Source organism: Lepidochelys kempii, chromosome 16 (genome assembly GCF_965140285.1).
Source record: "Lepidochelys kempii isolate rLepKem1 chromosome 16, rLepKem1.hap1, whole genome shotgun sequence".
Lineage (NCBI taxonomy): Eukaryota > Metazoa > Chordata > Testudines > Cheloniidae > Lepidochelys > Lepidochelys kempii.
Window position 1 is genome coordinate 3,432,524 of NC_136395.1, and position 23,646 is coordinate 3,456,169.

A 23,646-nucleotide genomic window follows, 5' to 3' on the forward strand; every position below is an offset into this window, starting at 1 on the left:
GCAGGCCACCTGTCTATCCATGGGGTGCTGTCTGTGAGCTGGTGTGTGGGGCCAGCAGCCCTAGACAGAAGGGCTTTCCCTCCTGACCCACCAGGTGAGCCTCAACCCTGAACTGCCCGGGCCTGCTCTGGGGGTGGAAGCTGATGTACATGACCTAATTCCCTCCTGTTGGTATTTTTATCCCCTCCCCTGCCCACGCCTCTCTCCGGTGCCAGGTGCACTCTGTAAACAACAGTCACTGCCAGCCCTTTGGAGCTCAGTGCCCTGTGTGCTGCTCCATGAAAATCAGTTACAGCCTTCTCGGGAGCAGCTAGTTCATGGATGGCTATTTTCCCCTCCCTCTTCTCTCCACTAGAAACCTGTTTGTTGAGGCCACTGCTGGCCCTGCCCACTGCTAAGCCATGGTGTGTGGCTGCAAGCGAGGAGCAGGCAGATGCAGACTGCAAAGGAGGATGAAGGGCGAGGATTATTGCACAGGGCATGTTTGCTAGCCTCTCTGAGGGGCAGGAGGAGAGCCCTGCTGCCCTGTGCCCCCTGCCAGGGGCTCCTGCTTAGCAATGGGGCCGACGTTCAGCTGTGATACTGGGCCCCCTTTGTGAAAGTAAGTGTCCCCTGCAGCCTCTGGTTCCCCAAGGGCAGCTGGGAGGGAGCTTTCTGTAGCACAGCCAGGCGTGTTTCCGTGCTGTGCCATGGTTGGTTCTTTGTCCGGGGGCGGGGGGGTAGTGCTGATTCTTGGCAATCAGTCAGGAGCCCTCCTGAGTGGTGCTTTGGTGTAGTGCCAGGCGCTGCTCTCAGGGCGCCCCTCTGCGCTGTTGCCATTCCGCAGACCATGCCCAGACTGCCCCGGCTAGGGCGTCTCTCCAACGCCCAGGCTGGGAGCCCAGCACTGACTCCCAACGGACCCTCAATTTGGGTGCTGTACGCATTGAACAGATGTGGCTAGCTGGATCCAAGTGTTTGTCAGGCAGAACGAGCAGCCTGGTGCCCCCTTGTGCTCTTGATCTGAGCCCCTCCCCCAGTGGGAAGGGCCCAGGGCATTATGCTGACCCTGCATTGATGAGGGGGTTGGTAACCAGAGCATCTTTCTACCTTCTCCAACAAGAGGCTGAGACCTCTATGCAATGACAAACACTTGGATTTTCTTTGAAATGTGTTTGTTGCTCTGGCTTGAGGGCATCTTTGGGGGAAGGCCAGACCTGCTTCTGGGTATATTTGCTCAGGGCCCAATCCTGACAGGGGCCTCTGCTGCTACTGGGGTAGACATCCTGGGCGTGCTCCAGCCTGGCCTTTGCCCACAACGCAGCAGCCCGTGTTCTCCGGTTTCCTGGGCTGATTGAATGCATCAATCCTGCATTAAGGGTTCCCCAGGACATTCTGTATCAGGGTTAGCTGCATTCCCCACTCAGACCCATGATGGCTGCGGGCCACCTGCAAGACAGCTTTAATGCCACCTGGACGGGCCAGACCTCCGAGTTCACAATCACCAGAGGATTTGTCTGAGTTCCAAGCTGAAGTCGCTGGGAGGAAGAGCCTGGCATAATGGCTTCATGGCTTCTCCCGTCTGTTTGAAAGCCCATCAGATCACACTGGAGCCAGTGCAACATCTCTCTTGTTGTCACTTTTACCAGGCCACTGGGAGCATGGTTTTCATGTTCAGTCCCCTGTAGCACCCATCCAGCTCCCTGCCTGGGGTCAGGTTCTTCACTGCCTCAAGGGACTTTGCTGCTGGTTGGACTGACCTGTTACCTGTACCGATTCTCCCCTTCCCGGGGTCCTTGCAGTGTGTGGCTGGATCAGCCCCTGCCCTGCTGCCCAGCTCATCTTGTCCTGTCCTGAGCAGGGTATACGTGCCTGGGGAGATTAGCAGGTCACTGGGGTGCAGAGGGATGCATTGTTACTGGGCCTTTTGTGTTGTTCCAGGCAGCTGGTGGGATCATCTTTCCTGCAACCCTCACAGCAAATGGGCTTCATGGGTGCAGCAGCTGGGGATGGCGCCTTGCCCCACTGAGACCATGTCAGAAGGGCTGTGCGGGGAGTCAGAGGCAGACTGCCCGGTTTGCTGGAACCCCTTCAACAACACCTTCCGCACCCCAAAGCTCCTGGAGTGCCAGCACTACTTTTGTATCGAGTGCCTGGCACACCTGAGCCTGGTGTCCCCTGACCGCAACCGGCTGCAATGCCCACTCTGCCGCCACCCCACAGTGCTCCCCTCCAACCAGCCCATCACCGAGCTGCCCACCAACTCGGATGTCCTGCGGCTGCTCAAACTGGAGCCCAACCATATCATCCTGGAGGGCCGGCAGCTGTGCTTAAAGGATGAGCAGAAATCACGGTACTTCCTGCGCCAGCCCAGGGTTTATACCCTCAACCTGGGAACAGATCCAGGGCCCAGGCTAGGTAGCTCCCAGGCTTCCCCTAGGCCGACCTCCATCCCCAGCCGCTCTTCCCTTCGGCAGTGCATACGCAACCCCCAGTTCCGCATCTTCGCCTACCTGATGGCCATCATCCTCACTGTGACGCTGCTGCTCATCTTCTCCATCTTCTGGACCAAGCAGTTCCTGTGGGGCATAGGCTGAGGGCTTGGCAAGCCCCATAACTGGAGTCCAGAGCTCAACGTCTTCTCAGACAGCAAAATGTCCCAGGCGACATCAGCCACTTTGCATCTGCTCTGGGCCTCTTAACCCTCTCTGCACCCTCCAGGGCCATCACTGCAGCCTCTGGCTAATGAACTTTTTTCCTGATCTCTTCTCAGTGATATACCCAGTCATGCTAGTGGCCTGGCTGCATCCAAAGGCCTGGGGGCTCCCCAGCAGCCATGCTGAACCATGTGCACCAAGAGCAGCAGAACCTGGATGGCGTTCAGGAACTGCCCCATCAGCTGAAGCTCTTTGCTGCCTGTCATGGGGTCTGGGGCCAAGGCACTACGGGACATGAGTGCCAAGGCGCTTCAGGAATACAGATGCTCATAATAGTGGGCAACAAGGCCATTATACTGGATGGTCGTGACCCAAGAGGAGGGGATGCTGCAAACCCCAGCCCAAGAGGAATGAGCCAGAATCTTATGGAAACAGTGAAGATTTCCAGAGGCTCTCCTGTGACTCATCTTCTTGTCTCTCCTGGGTTAATACCATGGATCTGGGTGCCACCAAGGACAACATGCAGGCCAGGACATTCATGTCCACAGACTGACACCATCTGTTGTGCCAAAGGTCCTCGCGGGGCGGGGAGGGGGGAGGCAGCGCTGTTTCCATCTGCTGGATAAGCAGACCCCTGACCCACAGCGAAGACCTGCAAGAAATTTAATCTTTTGTCTTTTTGAGCTAATTGTTGCACTTTTTTGTTGTGTTGTTTACAATCAAACACATACAGCTCCTGTGCCAGGGTCCCAGCTCCTCCTCTGTTCTCACCCCTCAACCTCACTTTCTTTTCTAGAGGCAAGAAAATAAATGTGGACGGTTTCCATTTCCATGGGGCGGACACGGATTGCCTGTTTCGAACAGAGAAAGCAGCAGTGTCTGTCCTGTTTCCTTGTCCTGCCTCCAGATTAGGCGAGTGGGCTCAGATTGCAGTAGCTTTGTTTGAAGGGGCAGCAGGGGGAAGGCTGTTCCAACCCCCCAGGTTCGCGCTGACATGTGATTCCTCAGCTGTGCCTACTCTGCACCTAGATTGGCTCAATAGCCGTGACAGTGTTCCCCATTGTGTACCTGGCTGGCAGCTAGCAGGAACTGCATGGTACGCCCACTGTGGGTAACTGCATTAGTCCCCAGGAATGCTCAGTATCTAGGCAGCCTGAGCAGTTTTATTTCTTTAACATTTGCTCCATCGGCCTATCATAAGTTGTGCTTTAGCCAAACTGAGCAGCCCTGGGCCTTTCTAATGTGGATGGGAGACCTTTAAGGAAGCAATAGCCATGAGCCAGTCAGGGGTTTCTTCCCTTTGCATCAGCACTCAACCAGTGTTCTGGAGGTGCTGTCTTTAGAAGGTGAGTCAATAAAGAGCAGGTGTGGTAGCCACTGGCCACGTGGATAATTATATTCTGCTTCCTTCAGTAAGAGTTATGGAAGTTTGGCCTCATGTCCTTCCCCCGATTGTTGGGGAGGGTTACTGTGTACTGTCATGCAGTAGGTGTGTTTCACCTCAGAGGTGGCTGCCTTTGAGTGGTGGGAGCTGCAATCCGAGAGGTAGGAACATACTTGCAGCAATGCTGGAATTCAACTGCCACAACTGGGGAAGGAAAGGGACCCACTTTTAACGTTTATTCAGCCATGAGGAAAGGCCTTGGGCCGCAGTGTCATGGGGAAGAGGTGGAGCTTCCTTCTTCCTGCAGGCTGTACCCCACCATCCTTGTGGGAAGCCCCATTGGTGGCTCAAGTCTCCGTCATAGCAGGCACTTCCTGTTGGTGTGAGAAAGGGGGCACGTAACATGATGATGGGACCCATCCCTTCTGCTAGAGACTGACAAGTCTGGACTCCTGTGGGGGGGAATGACAGCCCGATGGATGGGGTGAGGGCAGGAGGAGGAGAGAAAACTGGAGCCACTAAGGAAACTATAAGGGACTGGATGGCTTCAGGAGCGCAGGCTGCTGCTTTGGATCCAGTTGTTACCATCTGAGAGCTGTCATGGGCCTCTCTGCAATGAATTCCATGCTTTCAGAAGGCAGGTGGCTACATTTGTTTAATAAAGCAAGACCTGCTAGGTCAGAGTCCAGCTAGATCTCAGCCTGTTCCAGCAGCAGCTCCTTCTGCAGGCACCTCTAAGGTCACTGTAGCTGGTGCAACCCAGAGGAGGGACAGGGCTGGGTAGCTGCAGGGAACTCAGCCAAATGAGGTCTTGCTGCGGAGCTCAATCAAGTGATTTCTATTTGCCTGTAAACTACAGTGTAACCTGCTTTAAGGTACTATCCAGAAGACCAAACATTGGTTGCTTAGTAGAGTTACATCTTAAAAGAGCAAATTGCACTGGATAGCTCACGGGACATTTTAAGTGGTGTCTCCAGGCCAGGGCTGGCTGGAGGTGGGGACCCCAGTGATGGTCATTGTACAGGCTGGGATTACGGCAGGACTTGTTTTGGGTTTATATGCAAAGTCTGTGCTGCACTTTGGCCATTATGTTGCCACTGCAACCCCCGGGCTGGAAAGATGGCCACTCCTAGCAGACTGTGCACTAGGTATTGGTCAGCTACCATTGTTTCCTCGGGGTGAAACCCTCTCACTAATGAATTAGGGTGATGGGACAAAGAGCAGGTGAGACCAGATGCTTCATGTAGTCAGCTAGAGAGACAAGGAGTAACCCCACTTTCTCAGCCAAAAGGGTCCCATTTCATTCTTTTTCACTAACCATGATCCCCCACGGCACTTAAGGAATTGGTGGTGGTGAAGAACTACTCTGCTGCGGGCATGCACAGCTACTCTTGAAAGGAATGGGAGAAGATGAAGCTGCTTCTCCCTTGCTGGGGGCACTTTTCAGAGACAGCCCACAACAGACAGCTGTTCCACACTGCACGGCTATCTGCATGTTTGGAACTCTCCTATCTCCTTCGCCCTGTTTAATGCATTGGTTCGTGCATACAAACAAAACACAGGGAAGGGTGCAACTGAGAATGAGCAACCCTGTATCACCCATCCACTCTCCCAAGTACATACACTGCCGCATGTAAGGTTTTCATATCGCTGAGCCAAGTGTAGGGAGAGAAGAGGGACAACAGCTGGCTTGATGCCTCCCCCTGTGATGCTTCCTGGGTGCACAGCTGTGGCTGGTCACAGATGCTTTAGGCCCCTCCCCGGCACAGCTCCAGCACAACCGAAACGAGTAGACACTGAGGTCACAACAGGTTTCTTAGAAATAGGCACCTGCAAAACTTCCCTGGAAAGATTTGAGAAAGTGAATGTTCTCTACAGTTCTCTATGGGGGGAGGGATAGCTCAGTGGTTTGAGCATTGGCCTGCTAAACCAGGGTTGTGAGTTCAATCCTTGAGGGGGCCATTTAGGGATCTGGGGCAAAAATTAGGGCTTGGTCCTGCTTTGAGCAGGGGGTTGGACTAGATGACCTCCTGAGGTCCCTTCCAACCCTGATATTCTATGATTTCTATAGTGTGTGGCTAGAGCAAGAACCTTAAAGTGAAACAAACTAGCATCAAAGCTGTAACTGACACCTCTGTATGCACTGGCTCAGCAGAGACTTGCAGGCAGCTTAAGCTGGAGAAGTCCATGTGATTTGAAAGTGTTTGTGTTTTAATACTCTGAAGTATCAGAGAGGGGGAAGGGGATCTTGGGCAGTTCAAGCCTGATTTTGCATCAAGAGAAACTCCCTCCTCTTCCCATGCTTAAAATTCACCCACAGCAGATGCCCAAGGGGGCATGGGCTTCCACATTCTGCAGAGATCCAGTCTCTGCGCTAGGAGAACCAATGTGCCATATTTAAATGACTGAAGCAGCTGGCTCTGTGCCAAAAGCAAGATCATTCAGACTCCATGGCTGGGGAAAGTCTCCTATAAAACTGATCTTGAGGGTGATACCAACCGATGGGCTTTATGGCACAGTGCATCTGAAGGGGGTGTGGGTAGTTACAAACAGGTATAACAAAGAGAGTAAAGTCCATGATGGAGGGGAGGAAGAGCAGATGGCTCACACCAGAATTTCTCCCCAGAGGCAGGGGGCAGAGATTCTACAAAGCAAATCCTATACAGTGAGGTTCCAGCATCACTCCAGGAGCCCAGCCCAACCCTGACTTTGGCCAACTCCCAGCACAGGGGACACGCCTGTACCATGGGGAAGCTGATGCCAGCCAGCAACTCTAGCCACCATTGTAGTTGATGCAACAGTTGATTTTATATTTAAAAAAAAAAAAAAAAAAAAAGCCAGGAACAACCCAGTCTGTGATGCTCCCTGTCCCGGGTCACTGGCAGCTCGGAGCTACTCTGCCATCCACAGCTTGAAGGTTCTGTCATATGAGCATGTTGCTATTAGCTGCCCATCTGAGGAGATATCCAGTCCCATTACTTTTCCCTCGTGGCCAGCCAGCGTTTTCAGAGGGGACCAGCCTGGGTGAGTCCAGATCTTGGCTGTGTTATCATAAGCGCCGGTGAGCAGGAAGTTACCATGCGTAGCTGCAGTGAAGGAGAGGGGAAGAGGTGAGGTTCGCATGTAGAAACAGCAGCAGAAAACAGATTGCCAACACCAGATTGCAGATTCTGGAGAGCAGTCAGTTGAGTTTTGGGATTTCTGGCTGTTACCAGCACTGATTGTTCTGCAGTTTTGTTGCACATACTGCCATCCCAGCCACATCAGGCCAGGGAATTAGGAGGAAGTGTTGCTAAGCAAACCAAGGTGTGGGAGGGGAGATACTTACGTTCAAACTTCACTCCGGTCACCAGGTTCTGGTGGGCAGGTATGGTGTAGACACACTTCCTCTGGCGGAGGTCCCACACTTTGCACGTGTTGTCTCCACTGCCAGTCGCTATGTGATATCTGCCATGGGGGAGAAGGAAGAACACATTGGTCTCAGTTGGAGTTCATGCTCCCAGAGCCCCAGCTGCACCATGCCAGCTCCTTCCTTACCCATTCGGGGAGAAATTAATCCCATAGATTTCCTTCAGGTGGCCCTCCAGGAACATGATACAGCGCCCAGTACGCAGATCCCACACCCGACCAAAGGCATCCATGCCACTGGGGAAAGAAAACTCAGCATTGACACTTCTTAAACACACAAGTGTGGTCACTAGCCCAAATGCTAATCTTCAGCAACACACCCAGCCCAGCAAGAGGGCACCTGATCCTGAGCAACAACCTTGCTAAGGTTCAGTGTAAATCTTACCCAGTCCCAGCAAGAGAGCCATCAATGTGGAAGGCGATGTCATAGACCCCCTTGCTGTGCCCCTCCTGATGGAGAATCTCCTCTTGAGCTTGCAGGTCCCAGAGGCGCCAGGAGTGATCATAGCTGGAGAAACAAAGCCATGTGCCCAACTCAGTGTATTTTTCAGAAGTCTAACCTTGGCGCAGACGACAAGGTATGGGGGTGCTCAGACACCGTTAGAAACGCACACAGATAATAACGGCTTCATTAGCACATCACTGTTGGTCAACCCAGAACCTCATCTGCTGCACAGCATGGGATGACTAGGAACGAGCCTCGTCACCCTGATGACACTGAGAAATCCTCAGTGTTCTGCAGTGTCCCTGCAATGTGCTGGGGAAGAGGATGCTTCCCGAGTGCCACATGACAAAGGCAGCCAGCTGGCCAGCCACCAAAGAGAGCACAGATCCTGCCAATAAAATGAACGTTTCACCACTGAGTGCCCAGTGTGGTATAAATGCAGTAGCACACGCAGGCCTGCGGTAGTGCTGCTGGGACAAGTCAGCCTTGTGGTCAGATGTTTGGCTGCGTGTGTGTTCTCTTTGTGTGCTGTACTGACTCTGGCCAGAAAGCCCATATAGGAGGCTCCAGTCAAACTGCCCAATAAATCCACAGACTAGGTTCATAGCAAAGGCACTTGGTCAGGTTTATTGTCAAAGAAGCATGGTCCTAATTCCCTGACTCAATTGTTACAGGTACACTAACACATGTATACCCATTGCAATGGACTAGCTCAGTTAATGGTGGGACTTTCCATTGTCCGCAGGCCAGCCAAAGACACTCACTCTGAGATATCTTTTATACATCAATACAAACAAGTTACTATGTCAGAGGGGCAGTGTGTCAGTTGACACACTCTGACAAAGCCAGTTACCACCCATCACCTTGTACATCTCTATCCATCACACTGTCATCCTGACCTTATCTTTACAATGGGTCAGTGTGTTCCTGTTATCTTTAGGGAATGTGTTGGCATCAAGGTGTTCTGGTACCATCCTTTTGGAATGTGTTTGTGTGAATGCTCTGTGCCTAGCACCTCTTAGGAGTGTGTGTTTTTGCAATATCAGCCCTGTTCTTGACAGATTCTGTGAGCAGAGCCTGTCTCTAGTTCACAGCCCGATTTTGCTTTATATCAGCAAAGTTTTGAACGCTACTTTAGCCCAGGCCTCATACCAGGCATCTGACATAAGGGCTTATGTTTCAGGCCCCCTTCCTACTACAAGCCTCAGAGTGCAGAGCAAAGATGTGTATTCACTGCCCACACATGGAGAATTGCATTTGCCCCACACTGTCAGATGCTCTCCTACAGCTCACTGTGCCCAGCTTTCACTCCACAGGCAAAAAGAAAAGGAGTACTTGTGGCACCTTAGAGACTAACCAATTTATTTGAGCATAAGCTTTCGTGAGCTACAGCTCACTTCATCGGATGCATGAATTCATCCGATGAAGTGAGCTGTAGCTCACGAAAGCTTATGCTCAAATAAATTGGTTAGTCTCTAAGGTGCCACAAGTACTCCTTTTCTTTTTGCGAATACAGACTAACACGGCTGTTACTCTGAAACTCCACAGGCAGGTTTCCTAGCAGGGGGCTGAAAGATGCAAGTGACGGCACCTGAGTAAGAATTTGTTTCTCCAGGTAAGTCAGTTAGTCATACTGACAAGCTGCCAGTTTGCATCATTTCGGTTCCAAGGGAAACTGACTGGCAGATTTCCGAAGAGCATGTGAACTTTGGCACCCAGTGCTCTGGGAAGATTGGCAGATATTTACTTAGGGGGCTGTTGGGAGAGAGGCATTATTTTTAACACCTATGCATAGTTTGAGGGGAGGGGAAGGTGAGTCCCCATTTAAACAAAGAGTAAGGTGATGGTTTAAAGACCCAGGAAAAGTACGTTATAACCTGCCAGTTACAGATGCAAGACACAAAGCAGGGAACAGAGTTTGGAGAGCCCCTGGAACTGGAATGGAAGGAAGAGAAGCGGAGAATGGGGTCACTGACTCATGAGGATTATTACTGTTCTCCCTGGGGGTATTTCAAAGAGATTCCACTAAGCAGCAGGGTCTGTGGCTCCTTCTGGAGCCAACATTTCAGATATATTCGGACTACGTGTACGGCTGGGTTTCAGGGTAGACCAGATCCTCTGCCCTCAGGGTATCTGGGTCTAGTGACTCAATAGGATCTGCTCCACCCCCTGCCCAAGCCCATTAGCAGGAGAACCTGTATTCCAACAAGAAAAGGAGGACTTGTGGCACCTTAGAGACTAACCAATTTATTAGAGCATAAGCTTTCGTGAGCTTATGCTCTAATAAATTGGTTAGTCTCTAAGGTGCCACAAGTCCTCCTTTTCTTTTTGCGAATACAGACTAACACGGCTGTTACTCTGAAACCTGTATTCCAACACTTATTTACTCATGCTTTCTATTGACCAAAATCAGTGTTAACCATGAGCAGCTGTGAGCAGTGAGCTGATGGCACGGCTCGACAACAAGGCTTTGACAGTTGGCACATCCCAAAAGGCAGGAAGTGGTTATTCCACTAGTCAGTGTTTCCACAGGGATAAATATTATTCTGACAGCTTGTACTTTATACTCACTTGGAGACCAACAGGGTCTCTCTGGAAGGGAAGAGAATGGAGGTCTGTCCAGGGTCCTGCCCTTTTAAGGCCCCAGCCTGCAGTAACCTGTGGCTTATTGCAAAAAATGGCTGGGTGTGACCTCTGTTGGACAGTTTGAGGTGAGATGTGCCCCCTTACTTTGGCAATCAGTTTGCCAACCCCGCTCTGCAGACATATAGCAGTTCCTATTTGTTCCTATAATTTAAGAGCTAAAGCTTAGCACCCTGAGTACAGTAAATCAACGCCACATACCAAGTGGTGCCCAGGAACCTCCCGGAGGGATGCCACATCACTCGTGCCACTCTCATTGTGTGGCCCTCGATATCTGCCACTGGTTCATCACTGAAAGAAACAAACCAATGGTGTTACGCATTCTCTCCAGGGAGGACAGGCCTCACCCGCACTACTGCAGCCACAAGGGTCACACAGCAACATGACTGACAAAAACCTGTATGCACATGAGTGTGTGTCCAGGGCTAGAAACACCCAAGAGAAGGGTCACCCCAAGAGAGAATTAATTAGAATGTTAGAAGCGCCTATTGTTTTCAGGTGCTTTGTAATTAAAATAGCAGCAGCAACATAAACAATAACACTGTTAAATGACTGAGCTCCCTGGGGCAGGGACTATCTTGTCTGTGGCTGTACAGCACCTCCTAGATGCTACGGTAATACAGAGAATAATAAACAATGGACACGAAATCTGAACATGGCAGAGAGGAGCAGCAGTTATCACCATCCCAGTTGCCCAGAATCAGTACAGTGATGGGAAGACACGACACCAGCCATGCAGAAGGAGTCACATGGTGGTCATGAATGGGCTGGTATCAGTTCTGCCATAATTACACTCACCAGCCCAGCAGCCCCTAAGAGGTTTGAAAGAGTATCAGAAAGAAAAGCATTCATCCAAACAGGCCAATTAAAGAGATAACCATCTCCATGTCCACATGGGACAAATAACTACATCTCCCTGTGGCAGCAAATTTACTGCTGCCATGCCAGAGGCAATTAAAAATCATCCCTCAGAGCTAATAGGAAGGAGCTGAGGCCCTCAAAGCCCCCTGTGTCTCATGCAGAGACACACTGTAGGGCTTTGCTTTTAAAATAAGCCAGATGTCAATATCCTGCATTCCTCGTTGTTTTATTCTTGCCAGACTGAAGGCTGGACATGGCTTTCGATGACAGCTAACTCCATGCAATGGTGTTCAGCTACTGCTTCTGATCCCAACAATGACTCTTCAGTAGCAAGGTGGTACATTTGGTCCATTCCTCTCCTGATACTGGTTTTAGCTGAGAGCCCAGGCAATGTGAAAAGTTAACTCCTTAGCACCTGCAGCTGGGAATTTTCTCCTGGCAGAAGACTACGGTGAAACACTGAACTCCCAATGCAGGGTTTTAAGACCTCAGCAGCACTTAGAACAAAGTCCATCACCCAAAACTGGGCTCCACTGTCAAGAAGCAAGTCATCAGGCAGACTTTTCTGATCCTCAGCAGAGGACTCCCCCACCCCAAATCATGTAAAAGACAAATGGGTGTGGAGAGAGAGCAGAAGAGACTCCCATGGACGCTGCTGAATTCTCATATCCAGCTGTTAGGTACAAGGAAGAACAGGACGTGTTTGCAGAAAGGCGCTAAGTGCCCAATAAAACAAAATCAACAATACTGCAACTGTCCAGTATCATTCTGACCTTTCAAGGCTCCAGAGTTTGACAGAGCCATCAGCTGCACAAGAGGCCAGATTCACGTCCTTCTTGTCCAGGGAGACAGTAGCCTGGGGATGGAACACTATTGCTCCTACGTTGGTGTTGTGCCCTTGGCGGGGGTGGGGATGAGAGAGAGAAAGAGAAAGTCAAAAGACTGCATGCTCTGCTGGGTGATCTCTGCTTCCCCCCACCAGCTCTTCTGACAACAGGTTTTATCAGGTCAGAATTGTGCAACCAAGTTCTGGCTTATTGGACATGGAACCCCAGGACTCTTCCCCACTGTGGACTCGCCAGGGACTTGGACATCTGGCTAAGCACAGCAGACTAGGAAAAAACCCCACCAATTTCAATGACCAGCAACAAACAGTGAGCTCATGGCCCCCTCTCATCCCCTCTCCATTACTGGTGAAAGTTGCGGAGAGTCACTCACAAAGAATCCAGTTCCCAAAACATCTTTAGCCAAATAGCAATGGTTTACATTATAAGCGGACTCTGAGGGGAACAAGGTACTTAGCAAAGAGCTTGCTTCAGTAAAAGCACCTCTACCTCGTAAAGTATGAACAAGACTGCAGTCAGGCACAGACCAGAGCTTGCACAGGCCACTCCTGTTGAACACAAAGAAACATGGTCAGAGTCACACTGTCACAGCACAGGAGGGAGCGTGAACTCCAAGAGCACAGCTCAAAAACGAACTAAGAAAACAGAGTGTGGGGCTACTGCAGTGACTAAAATACTGGTGAACACTGTCTTAAATCCCACAAAACTGATCCCTGAAGGGTTAGAGGGGTCTTTGGCAGGCAGGCCACTGAACAGATGAGAAGTCTCCTCCCTTGAGGAGTGATTGTGGGTTAAGGGCTCAACCAGTAGGAGAGGGGACAGTTCTCACTGCTCTGCAGCGCTTCTTAGCCAATGCAAGAAGAGCCACCTCCAATGTAGAGGTGGAATGTACCACTCAGGGTTTTGTGTGTGTGTAAACTGCAGGCTCAGATCCTCTTTGTGGTGCAGCCACTAGAGCATGACATGATCCCACAAACCACACACTGAAGGGCTGGGCAGAGGGGTGAGGGCCTGAGGCACAGAAGGGAAAAGTGAGGGCATGAAATGAAGCTGCTGGGAATACTTTGTGACCTTGCTATAAGAGGAACAGATGCTCCAAACCCTTGCTAGGAACTAGAATGGGGTGAAGGCAGGGTTTAGAAAAGCAGGTATAAGCCTTACTGAGATCTCAAATCCCTACTCCTGGGGGAATTTGGCACCACTGTGCAAGCACAGAATTAATGTCCACCGCAGTCTTTCCCCGCCCTGCAGAATAATGGATTCTGACGAGGTGTCAAAGGGAAGCCGTGAGAGGGGTCACACTGAAATTACACCTTTCACCCACCAGGGGCTGATGTGGTGCCAGAAAAGAGGGCACCTGACTCCATGGCTGGAGCAGCCAGCCACGGAGAGGGAGGGGCCAGAGGCTGCCTTCCTCACAGCGCCCTGCCCCGCAGGTCCAGGTGAGAAGGCACGGGATATGGTAGGGGGTGGACAGAGCAGGGCACATGGGGATGCTGGGGGTGGTCACACACAATGGGGTTCAGAAGAGTTAGTGCGGGAGGCAGACTGGGGCAGGGGCACAGGAGCTAGTGGGGTGACATTGAGCTGGGGCTGAATGGGATTGAGGGTCTCGGGATACAGAGAGACAGGGGCAGCTATGGCTGGCTGAATGAAGGTGCAGGGCCTCATAGGGACAAGGAGGTACAGGACCACATTGGGACATGTGCAGATATGCCTGGCTAAATGGGAAGTTGGGGTGCAGGGACACACGGGGATAGGGCAGATGTACTTGACTCAATGGGAGAGGCTAGGGGTCAGCCAGGGTCTGCATGGGGGATGCTCCCTAACAATCCCTGCCCCCCCAAAAAATCCTATTCCATAGTTCTCCCACCAACACCCAACAACCCTCCGGGTTCACTCCCAGGCTGCTTCCCAGCAATTATTTCCCTCTCCCTCAGCTCCTCCGTTACCCCTGTCTCCCCAAAGCCTTCTCACTGCTTCTGTGGGGTACGGAAAATACACTTCTGTATTATAGTTTAAAGGAATCATTACTCAAAGTTCTGTATTAATATGCCTAGTAAGGGATCTATTTGTCAAAAAACATTTCCTGAATCTTTTTTGTTGTCTATATTGTTACAGTCACTTGCTGAAAGGTATTTTGAAATAAATTACCAAGATAATTGAAAGTTTGCATGATTATATGGTGTTAATTTGACAAAAAATATGCAGAATATTAAAATATTGTTCGCAATTTTAAAAAAATTTGGCACAGAATTCCCCCAAGAATAAATCCCCCAGGACTCTGCCACATCCTTCTCACCCCTCCCCTCCCAAAAAGTATTGTAAAAGGAAACTGACCAGCAGGCTGTAGCCAGGAGTTTGGAATTTGGACTGAAATGGCAGTAAGATATCGGGCGGTCATCCCCAATCTGACTGCAGAAATTATTCAAGGACTGCAAAGACACAAAGACAACTCTGACTTAAAACAGCACAAACCAGCAAGAGTCTCCCCTTTTAAGGGGGCCATTCAAGCAACACACCCAAGCAAAGAGAACAGAGGCCCTCACCAAGTCCCTCTGCAAAGAGGTGAACTGCCCCAGCCCCATGCTACCTCCATGCAACAGACCCATTCTACTGTAGGGCAGGTCTATACTACAAAATTAAGTTGACTTAAGTCGATGTACAGCCACTGCAGTAATTAAAGTGGTGGTTCACGTCCACACTATGTTCCTTCTGTCTGCGCTGTGCATCCTCACCAGGAGCACTTCCACCAAGACGTTGTGGGGCACTGACAGCTGTGAGCCCTGCACATGGTGGGGCTGACAGCCAAAAGGTGATGTAAGTAATGCAGTGTCTATGTGGACACAGTGTCACCCTAACTACATTGACCTAAGCGCTACGCCTCTCACGGAGGTGGTGTTATTAAATCAATGTAGTAGGCGACTTACATCAGTGGGAGCTACATTTTAGTGTAGTCACTTAAAGTTAGATCAGCATAAGCTGCCTTACATCGACCTAACTTGTAATGTAGATCAGGCCTAAGTGCTGAGAGCTAGTTCTGTCTAATGGCACTACTTGGCTCTCAGCTTACTGGGCCCTGCACTACTGGATATGTTTGAAGGTGCACTTCAAAGTGTTGTTTCTGATCCAGAGAGCCCTATGTGGTCTGGGCCCTTCTTTTCCTCCATACCAGGTGCAATCACCATTGATTTCACCAGAGCTGGTGCCAGGGTGCTCTCAGGAAAGAGTCCACCCATCTAAAGCTGCCCCCCTCTGGAGGTATTAGGTAGAATATTACTGGGTTCAGAGTACAGTGTGAGAATGCTCTTTTAAGCTCTGAATTGGCTTCCAGCTCCATTTTAACAGCAGGGGAGAAGGTGGTTCATTGACTCATTCTGAAACAATTGTTACTGTGTTGGTTTTTTCAATTGGTTTAAGACTCCCAGGTGCCACGGAAGCAGGTGAGAGAACAATCTTTAAAAAAACCATGATCCCTCTTCCCTGCTGAACAAGCCAGTGACAAGTCCAGGCAGTTTCTTTATCGTCACAGGCTACTCGTGCAGAAGCGTCTCCATCCCTTTGCCCTGCAGGCAGAGGATTAACAGAGCTGCGCGGATACAAATTTATATCCATGGATGCGGATATCCGCAGCTATAAATCGGTATCGGTGGAACTGCAGGGCTCTCCCGGGAACCGCAGTGGGGAAAGGAGCAGAATGTGGGGCCCCTGCTCCCAGGAGCCAGTGCCCCATGCTGGCAGGTCCTCTGGCAGGGCTATATCACCCCCGCCCTGCCCCCATCCCTTCCATGCAGTTGTCTGCGTCTCCTGTTTGAGATATAAATTTGTATCCGTGCAGGGCTCTAAGAATTAAACCCAAGCCCTGACCTCTGAATCACTGACGGGACAGGGCCATTTTAGGTTCAAGGCCCAGCCTGGTCACACAATCAGAGAAGGGGCAGAGCATGCTAGGCAGGGCTTGGAGCATAATACACAGCTGGGAAGTCACTCTAGGTCTGGAAGCTTTGCTCTGGTAGAGCCATCTCTTGCTGATCACTTACGATCAGAGATGAAACCACTCCTTACCCTCAGGGATTTGTGCAGTTCTTGCTTCTGGGATGTCCTGGTCGCCTCTGGAATCTCTTTGTACAGACGGGCTTCTTCCAGCCGCTTCGTTGCCCTGTGGAATGAGCAAAATTAGAGTGATTAGACCTCACATCCCCCTGCTCTAGGGCTGACATAGGTCCTGTCCTCCCCTTCCTGGTCTCAAAGCTAGGCTATTGCCAGCGCTACTCATTATGTGTACAACCCCATAGTCCCTTATGCCTGGCTCCAACCACAGCTATGAGTCTCCTGTTCTCAAGCTCCCAGCTTTGCCCACCACAGGGCAATCATTAGCTTGGTTTAACAAGTCTGCTGCTCCTCATAACAGCTTATGTCTTCTCCCACTGTTTTCAATTTGTAACCTGGTTCCTTACCTGGGGAGTGAGTAGTTGGCGATCCACAACCTAGCTGTTTTCAGGCTGTTAGGCCCTTCATGGTACCAAGTTTGCTGATACTAAAAAACAAACCAACCCAGAAACAGTTTGAGTGATGTCACTATTCTATTTGGTGCCCTACATTGCATCCATCACCATGGTACCAGAATGCCACTGCAGCATCTGCTGGTAAATCTGTCTGGGAGTGGGAAGCAGCTATTTTCGGGGGTTTATAAAGTGTGGATTAGTGTGATTCTACTATCCCTAGAGAAGGGTTTAAGGCAGATATGTCACACATACGGTCTCATGGACCAGATTTGGCTTGTCTGAGATGTTTACACAACCCACGTGCCATGTTCAGATTGCACAGTCTCAGCTTTTCATTTAACCACTGCATAACTAATTATTTTAGCAGACGGAACGGGGAAGGAAGTCCAGGGGATGGGAAGTGAGAGTTGCTGCAAGGAAGAAAATGCAGAGAGAAGAACAAAGGAAAAACAAAATTAAGAGGGAGAGAAAGGAGGGTGGAGAAAGGCAGAAACAGTGGTGCGATGGCTCAAAGTGGGTGGGGCAAGGGGATATTTGCCCACTAAAAGACATTGAATGTGGCAATAAAGTACTTAATAATAATAATAGTAACTAAGACATATTCTGGCCTTGCTCTTCATGCAGTCCTCTCATTGCCAGCAGCAAGTGTTCAGCTGTGGAAGGAGATGGGCATGGAGCCCTACATCTACACTTCTGGCTCCTGGACAATAACTAAAAGTGGAATGCAGCCCTCTCTACACAACAAATTTGACACCCCTGATTCAATAGGTTATGAAAGTGGAAGCAACAGGCTTTTTCAAATGGGCAGCAGTGGCAGGAAGGGATGATGCGTGGAGTGAATTCATATTATCAGACCCTCTATTGAATCCACCAGGACAGAGGCCTGGAAATAATACAGGCTGCCAAATAGGCTGTCAAGAAGTCTCCTCCTCTCTGCATTAACAGCCAGCAAACACTAAGAATGGGAGATTTTACCTCTTCTTTGGATTTCTTAGATTTTTCATCATCTTTCTTGGTCTTTTTTAAGGCGTCTGTGCCAACCACCGAGAGGATATTTCTCAGTCTGTAATGAGATGCATCAAAAGTTAATCCTATTCACTCAGTGAGTTCTAGATAATCTTGGCCAGGAGAAATTGTCAGTTTCTTTCACTGTCTCCTCCCCTCAACTCCTACATCACCATGAAGACTCACAGGACAACAATACTCGCTGCACTCAACACCTCAAGGAATTTGACAGGGGATTTGAGTGGGCTGGGGGTGATTACCACTATCAGCCACACAAAGGGCTTGGCACAGCACCTTTCTCTCCGTTCTGCAGGCCCCTCTCCGAAGAGCGTGATGGGCTCCCCAAGTGCTCGTAGGCATGCCTTGACTTCAGAGTCATCCGTGGAAACGTTGATCTGCCTGGCACGCTTCCTGCGCTCAAACTCAGCCAACACTTCTGCCTGACGCTCACTTATGTGGTCTTCAAGATCAAAGACCTCACCTACGCCAGAAACAGAGCCATCAGATTAAAACAACAACAAATGAAATTAAAGCAGCAAAGGTTTGGACAATTCTAACAACTAAAAGCTATACATAATTTAAAAATGATTCTCACAGCCATTTAAAGCAGGGATATTTGGTACCAGCAATGGCCACGTTCCTCCAGACACTCTGCTCAAATCAAGATGAAGCATTGGATACTAGGACTTGTAGTCTCAGCAGGCCCAACCTCTGTATTAAAGAGCAGCAGCTGACGAAGTGCAACCCTCAGGCTTCTGGCAAGCTGCCAGCATGCCTAGGGTCCTATGAAATCCATTTTATTTTTGTGGATTTTTGGATTTATTTTTAAAAAATTAATTCACCCTTCTCCAGCCCTGGGGCCACAGCTGGAAGCGAGAGTGGGAATTCCATGTTATTGTTTTGATTCCGTCTGTGTTCTTGTTAATGTGGATTTCATAGGCCCTCCATGCCTTTCAGCTGGGCAAAGTTTGAGCATCTACAACTTTGGCCAATATTCAAACCTAAACAAAGACTCATTATCCTTATAAATGTCTCTAAGTCAGCTAAAAATTAATTCCATCTTTAAGCGGGGTTTTTAAATCAAGATTGTTTGATACACTGACAATAATTAAGTAGCCTTACTATGAATGCATAAAAATGTTCAGAATTGGATTGCAATGGGAAAAGCGGATTTAAAAAAAAAATTCCTATAATTTAAACAAAACATACTGCAAATATACAGTATATGGTAAAAGTGACACATTTTAAATCACCTTTTAAAGTAGCACTCAGTAATATGACCAATCTGACACTGCTGAACAGTAACACAAGAAGTCCACAGAAGTGCGTGTGTGTTAGGGGAGTGAGTGAGACAGCGTGTGTATTAGGGGAGTATGTCTGCATGCTGTCTCTTTAAGCAGTGCACTCACCAGATTGAACACTTGTTCAGACAGCAGCCAGGCTCAGCCAGAGGCTGGTGCAGACAGGTGCCCCTTTGTCCCCCCATCCCAGCTGAGACTGGGTATACCAGCAGGGGGAGGGGGGCAACCTGACATCTGTGCGCCTTCCCCCCCGGCACACACCATAGCAGATCAGGGGGCTCCCAATCGGGAGCACCATGACTCTCCTAAGTCCGGCTGTACCTAGCTCAGCCATGCAGCCCTCCCTGACGGCGTCCTGCAGCAGCCTTAGTACCAGGGAGAGCAGGATTCCACGTTAATGTTTTCATTCTGTCTGTGTTCTTGTTAATGCAGATTTCACAGGGCCCAAACAAGAAGAGGGTGTTACGCAGAGTGCACTCTTACCGCTGGTTATGTTAATATTGCCTGCCTCAATCGCAGCTTTCACTCTATCTCTTCCCAGCAGCCCTGATTCTCCTTTGGCAAGACGTTCCCTTTCCTTCTCCTCCAAACTGCCGTAGAAGATATGGGATCTCTTGGGTGGGGGAGCATCACTGTCCTCTGAGAGCTTGTTTTTTGTTGCCTGGAGAATAAAGGCAGGATTTCAAAAGACCCATTTTATATTTATCTGGCTACAAAGCAGCAATTCAGCAATCTCTTCAGCTGCGTGAGACAGCATCCCCCAGTGAGAAAGAGTTAATGACGTCATCCAGGTGAGAAGCCCCGAAATTATATATAAAAGATTCACTTGAACATTGAGACTATTCCCCAGCAAAACTGTGTTAAAGAAGAGTTAGCTGCAAAGGAGTTTTTAAAAACCTGGACTTGTGATCTTTTCTGCTTCTTTATGTTAGCCTGAAAGGATTTTTGCTTTCTTTAACCATTTTTTTTCCTGCTAGTTTCTTCCTTTGGGGCGACACTTGAAAGTTAATTTTAATTAAGGTAGGTGCAAATTTAAACGGCATCAACTATTTCCAATTAACTCCCTGCGTGGATGCTCTTATTCTGAAATAAGAGTGCCGCCTTGCTCCTCTCGATTCAGCTAAACCAGAACAACACACTCATGCTCCAGAATATGAGGATGCACACAGAGATATTGCTGAATAACTCCATCTAGAGACAAGCCCTTAAAATTTAGAATCTGCTCTTCTCTAGCTTTGCTTGAGGACCTCTGGGTGATATAAGGCATGTTTGGTGCAAGCTCTTAATACTCTAACTGAAAGGAGGAAGGATCTGAATCTTTCACAAGGAATTTCACTATTCAAAACATTACTTAGCCTTAGAAGCTAAATAAGTTTTACTAAAAGTAAACAGAAGAAAAATTCTAAACAGTAATTCCTTCTCCACTTTACAGCTGAACCTTCTCTGATCTTCTGATGTCATCACGATGACATTACAATTGTCATCATTTCACAAGTTCTCCATCAGAGAATCTTTTCGTATAGACAGGTCCTTAATTTCTCCTGTAGAAAACAAGCAGGAAAAACAAACTTAAAAACCCTTTCTTCCCTTCTTTATCCATTAGATAGAAGCAAAAAGGGTACAAGACTATTTGCAGGTCACCTTTAAGACTGACAATGTTTTTCAATGGAGTCCAGTTAATATGCCCAACAAAATTACACTCCCTACAAATAATTAAGACCTCCAAAAGCAAAAAGACCCCAGACTGTTGGAAAACGTAGCTGTGAAACTGAGGGATTCAGTAAGTTCGTTCCCCTTTATAACACATTCCACTGACACCCTACCCCACCATACTCCCCAGTTTTTCCAAAATATACACAAAGGTCAAACCAACCAGTTACTAGATTATAACATTCTATTCCCTATGTAAAGGATCCATTTCCAATGATCTCATAACATCTTTGGCATAACTCTATGTTTAGATGCTCTTATTCTGGAATAAGAGTGCCCTAAATGGTCCCAGTTACGTGACATTTTCCCCAGTTAGTGTATGGCTCTTATTAAGCCTTTGGTGGACCAAAGTGAAAATGGTATTTGAAAAAGAGTTAGGCCTACAGATGGGCATGAGACTAGCACACACTGGATTACGCTGTGCATGTGCCCAAGAGGTTTGCTAACCAGACAGTAAGCACAGGACCTGAGTGGGTCAAGAGGAAACGTTACAACCATTGTACTTGAGCAACCCCCATGCACTGGAAATTCAAACCCAGCCATTGGTAGAAAGCTGAAAATGAAACGTAAGAATGTGGCTATAATCTGCCTCTGTCAAGGGGTGTTTTGTTTTTTTCATTTTGGGGAAATGTAATCTGAGCACAGCAGAAAATTCAGAAGGTGCTCACACTATTTTTGAAAAGAACATAAATTACACAGGCAAATGCCTCCTGGGATGCGGGGGATTAAAGGGTGGAGAAGCAGTGTGGGAGAGGGCTTTGGGGCAGGAGCAAAAAGAGAGGGGATTAAGAACAGGGGAACAAATGGGTATGGGTGATAAGGGATGGATGATACAGAAATGTGGGGAAGAGACTGGGGCAGGGGACACCTCCCATTTTCTCTTCTTCCATGTGTGCAGGGATCTGGGGGTATCTGAGCCCCAGACTCCACTCTCTGCTCCCCCATGTGAGCCGGCATCCAGAGAAGCCTTGCCCCTCTAGGTGGGGAGCTGAGAACAGGCATGCTAGGAACATGCCCCAAGAACACATTGCTGAGAGATGGGGTGAGGAGCTGAGAACAGATGCTTGACATGTGTCACAGGCCCTCAAGCACTGGCGAAAAGGGATGAGAACACTGACTCAGGGCATGTCGACACAAGTTGCTGCAGCAGCACAGCTGCAGCCGTAGCGCTTCAGTGAAGACGTGCCCTTCTCTGATGGAACGGGTTCTCCCACCGGCACAAGTAATCCACTGCCCTGAGAGGTGGTAGCTAAACCCAGAGGAGAACTCTCCTGTTGACCTAGCACAGTCTACATCAGGGGTTAGGTCCATTTAACTATGTTGCTCAGGGGTGTGGATTTTTCTCACCCCTGAGCAACATAGTTATGCTGACTTAATTCCCTAGTGTAGACCAGGCTTCAGATGAACAGATACACATCTCAGAGCTATTGTTTCAGGCTCCATGAGGCATTCCTCTTCACATGAGTACATCACAGTGAGCTCAATGGGCCTCTCCACACACCTCTCTGAGCCTCCTACGCTGGAGATGGAGATGTAGAACCCCTTCCAAGGACTTGTCTACACCACGCAGCTTTTAGTGACAAGGCTGTGTCGACACTGCCTTGTCGCTAAAAGTCAGCATGTGGTAAACACTCTTTTTCGGTACTTTCTTGACACTTTTGCTGACAAAGTACTTCCAGCCCCATAAGCGGCGTTAGCTTTTTCGACAAATCCATGCTCACACTGCCACTTGCATCGGCAAAACTTTTGTCTTTCACGGCGGGGGGCTTTTTTAAGTACCCGTGTAAGACAAAAGTTTTGTCGACAACATCACAGCATAGACAAGCCCCAAGTCACTACACCTCTTTATGCCTCTGTTTCCCCATCTGTACAATGAGGATAAAGTGCTTTGAGATCTAGGTATTCTCACCGTAACCTAGCCACAGTAGTGTCTCAACTGCCAACCTAAATAACTACAACTTCCCAAACGATCCCTAAGGCTGTGTACACTGCCATTTTCAGCGCTAAAACTTTTGTCGTCCGGGGTGTGAAAAAACACCACCCTGAACGACAAAAGTTTTAGTGCTGAAAAGCGCCAGTATAGACAACTCTTTATCGCCAGGAGCCACGCTCCCAGCAATAAAACCACCACCACTCGTTCGGGGTGCTCTTTGTAATCACTGGAAGAGCTCCCCCGCGGCGATAACGCGTGATTACACTGCCCATGTCACAGCTCTGCCGCGCTGTGATGTGGGCAGCATAGACGTGCCCCTGCTCTGAACAACAACATTTCCCTTTATGTTTAAAAAAGTAACATCGCTGCCAAAGAGCTTCGTTCACACAGAGCTACGGCTGCCCAGTTCAATCTGGTTTCCTCCAAAACATCAGGTCAGCAAAACTCCGACTTCTGACAACCAGGAAACGCAGAGTTAATGACCTTGACTCTGCCCTCCGTGAGGGATGCCCCAGGGGGCCCATCACACACCCTTGCTCTCTGCCCTGGCCTGCCCCGGAGCTCGCTCGCCTGCCCGCCGGAGGCTACGGCACAGCCCCTTCCCCTGCACCGGGCGCGGCCCTCCCCGGGCCTGGCCGGCGGCCCGCGCGAGGCCCGGGGTGGGGCCGCCCCCAGGCACGGCCCGCCCGCCGCCGCCGGCTCGGCCTGTCGGCGCGACACCGAGGGGTGCGCAGCGGCCCCCCAACGGCCTCGGAGCGTCCGGGCGAGACCCTACCCGCGGGGATGGAGCCGGGCCTGGCTGGGGAAGCGGGGCCCGCCCCGGGACGAGACGCATGGCGGGGGCCCGCGAGGAGGCCATGCTGCTCGGGGCGGGAGGGAGACCTGGGCAGCGGGCCGGCCCGGGCCTCACAGCCACTTCCGGGTCACAGGGTGGAAGGGGTGCGCGTGTGCTTCCGGGTCACAGGGGCAC

General features: G+C 49.8%; 2 protein-coding genes across 2 annotated transcripts; one reads left to right on the forward strand and one right to left on the reverse strand.

Annotated features, from left to right (window-relative positions):
- Positions 1-347: 347 nt before the first annotated feature.
- On the forward strand, positions 348-3,426 carry RNF183 (ring finger protein 183). The gene is made up of 2 exons (XM_073314569.2): positions 348-601; positions 1,921-3,426. The coding sequence occupies exon 2, from the start codon at positions 1,989-1,991 to the stop codon at positions 2,574-2,576; it is 588 nt and encodes a 195-aa protein (XP_073170670.1). The 5' UTR covers positions 348-601; positions 1,921-1,988; the 3' UTR covers positions 2,577-3,426.
- Positions 3,427-6,809: 3,383 nt separating this feature from the next.
- PRPF4 (pre-mRNA splicing tri-snRNP complex factor PRPF4) lies at positions 6,810-23,627 on the reverse strand. Its single transcript, XM_073313905.2, has 14 exons — positions 23,452-23,627; positions 19,517-19,694; positions 18,027-18,213; positions 17,703-17,790; positions 16,680-16,759; positions 16,288-16,381; positions 14,563-14,657; positions 12,712-12,770; positions 12,151-12,274; positions 10,718-10,807; positions 7,814-7,936; positions 7,558-7,665; positions 7,349-7,467; positions 6,810-7,106 (listed from the first exon to the last, which is right to left on the reverse strand). Exons 1-14 carry the CDS (start codon positions 23,533-23,535, stop codon positions 6,913-6,915), a joined length of 1,623 nt encoding a protein of 540 aa, XP_073170006.1. The 5' UTR covers positions 23,536-23,627; the 3' UTR covers positions 6,810-6,912.
- Between the last annotated feature and the right edge of the window lie 19 nt (positions 23,628-23,646).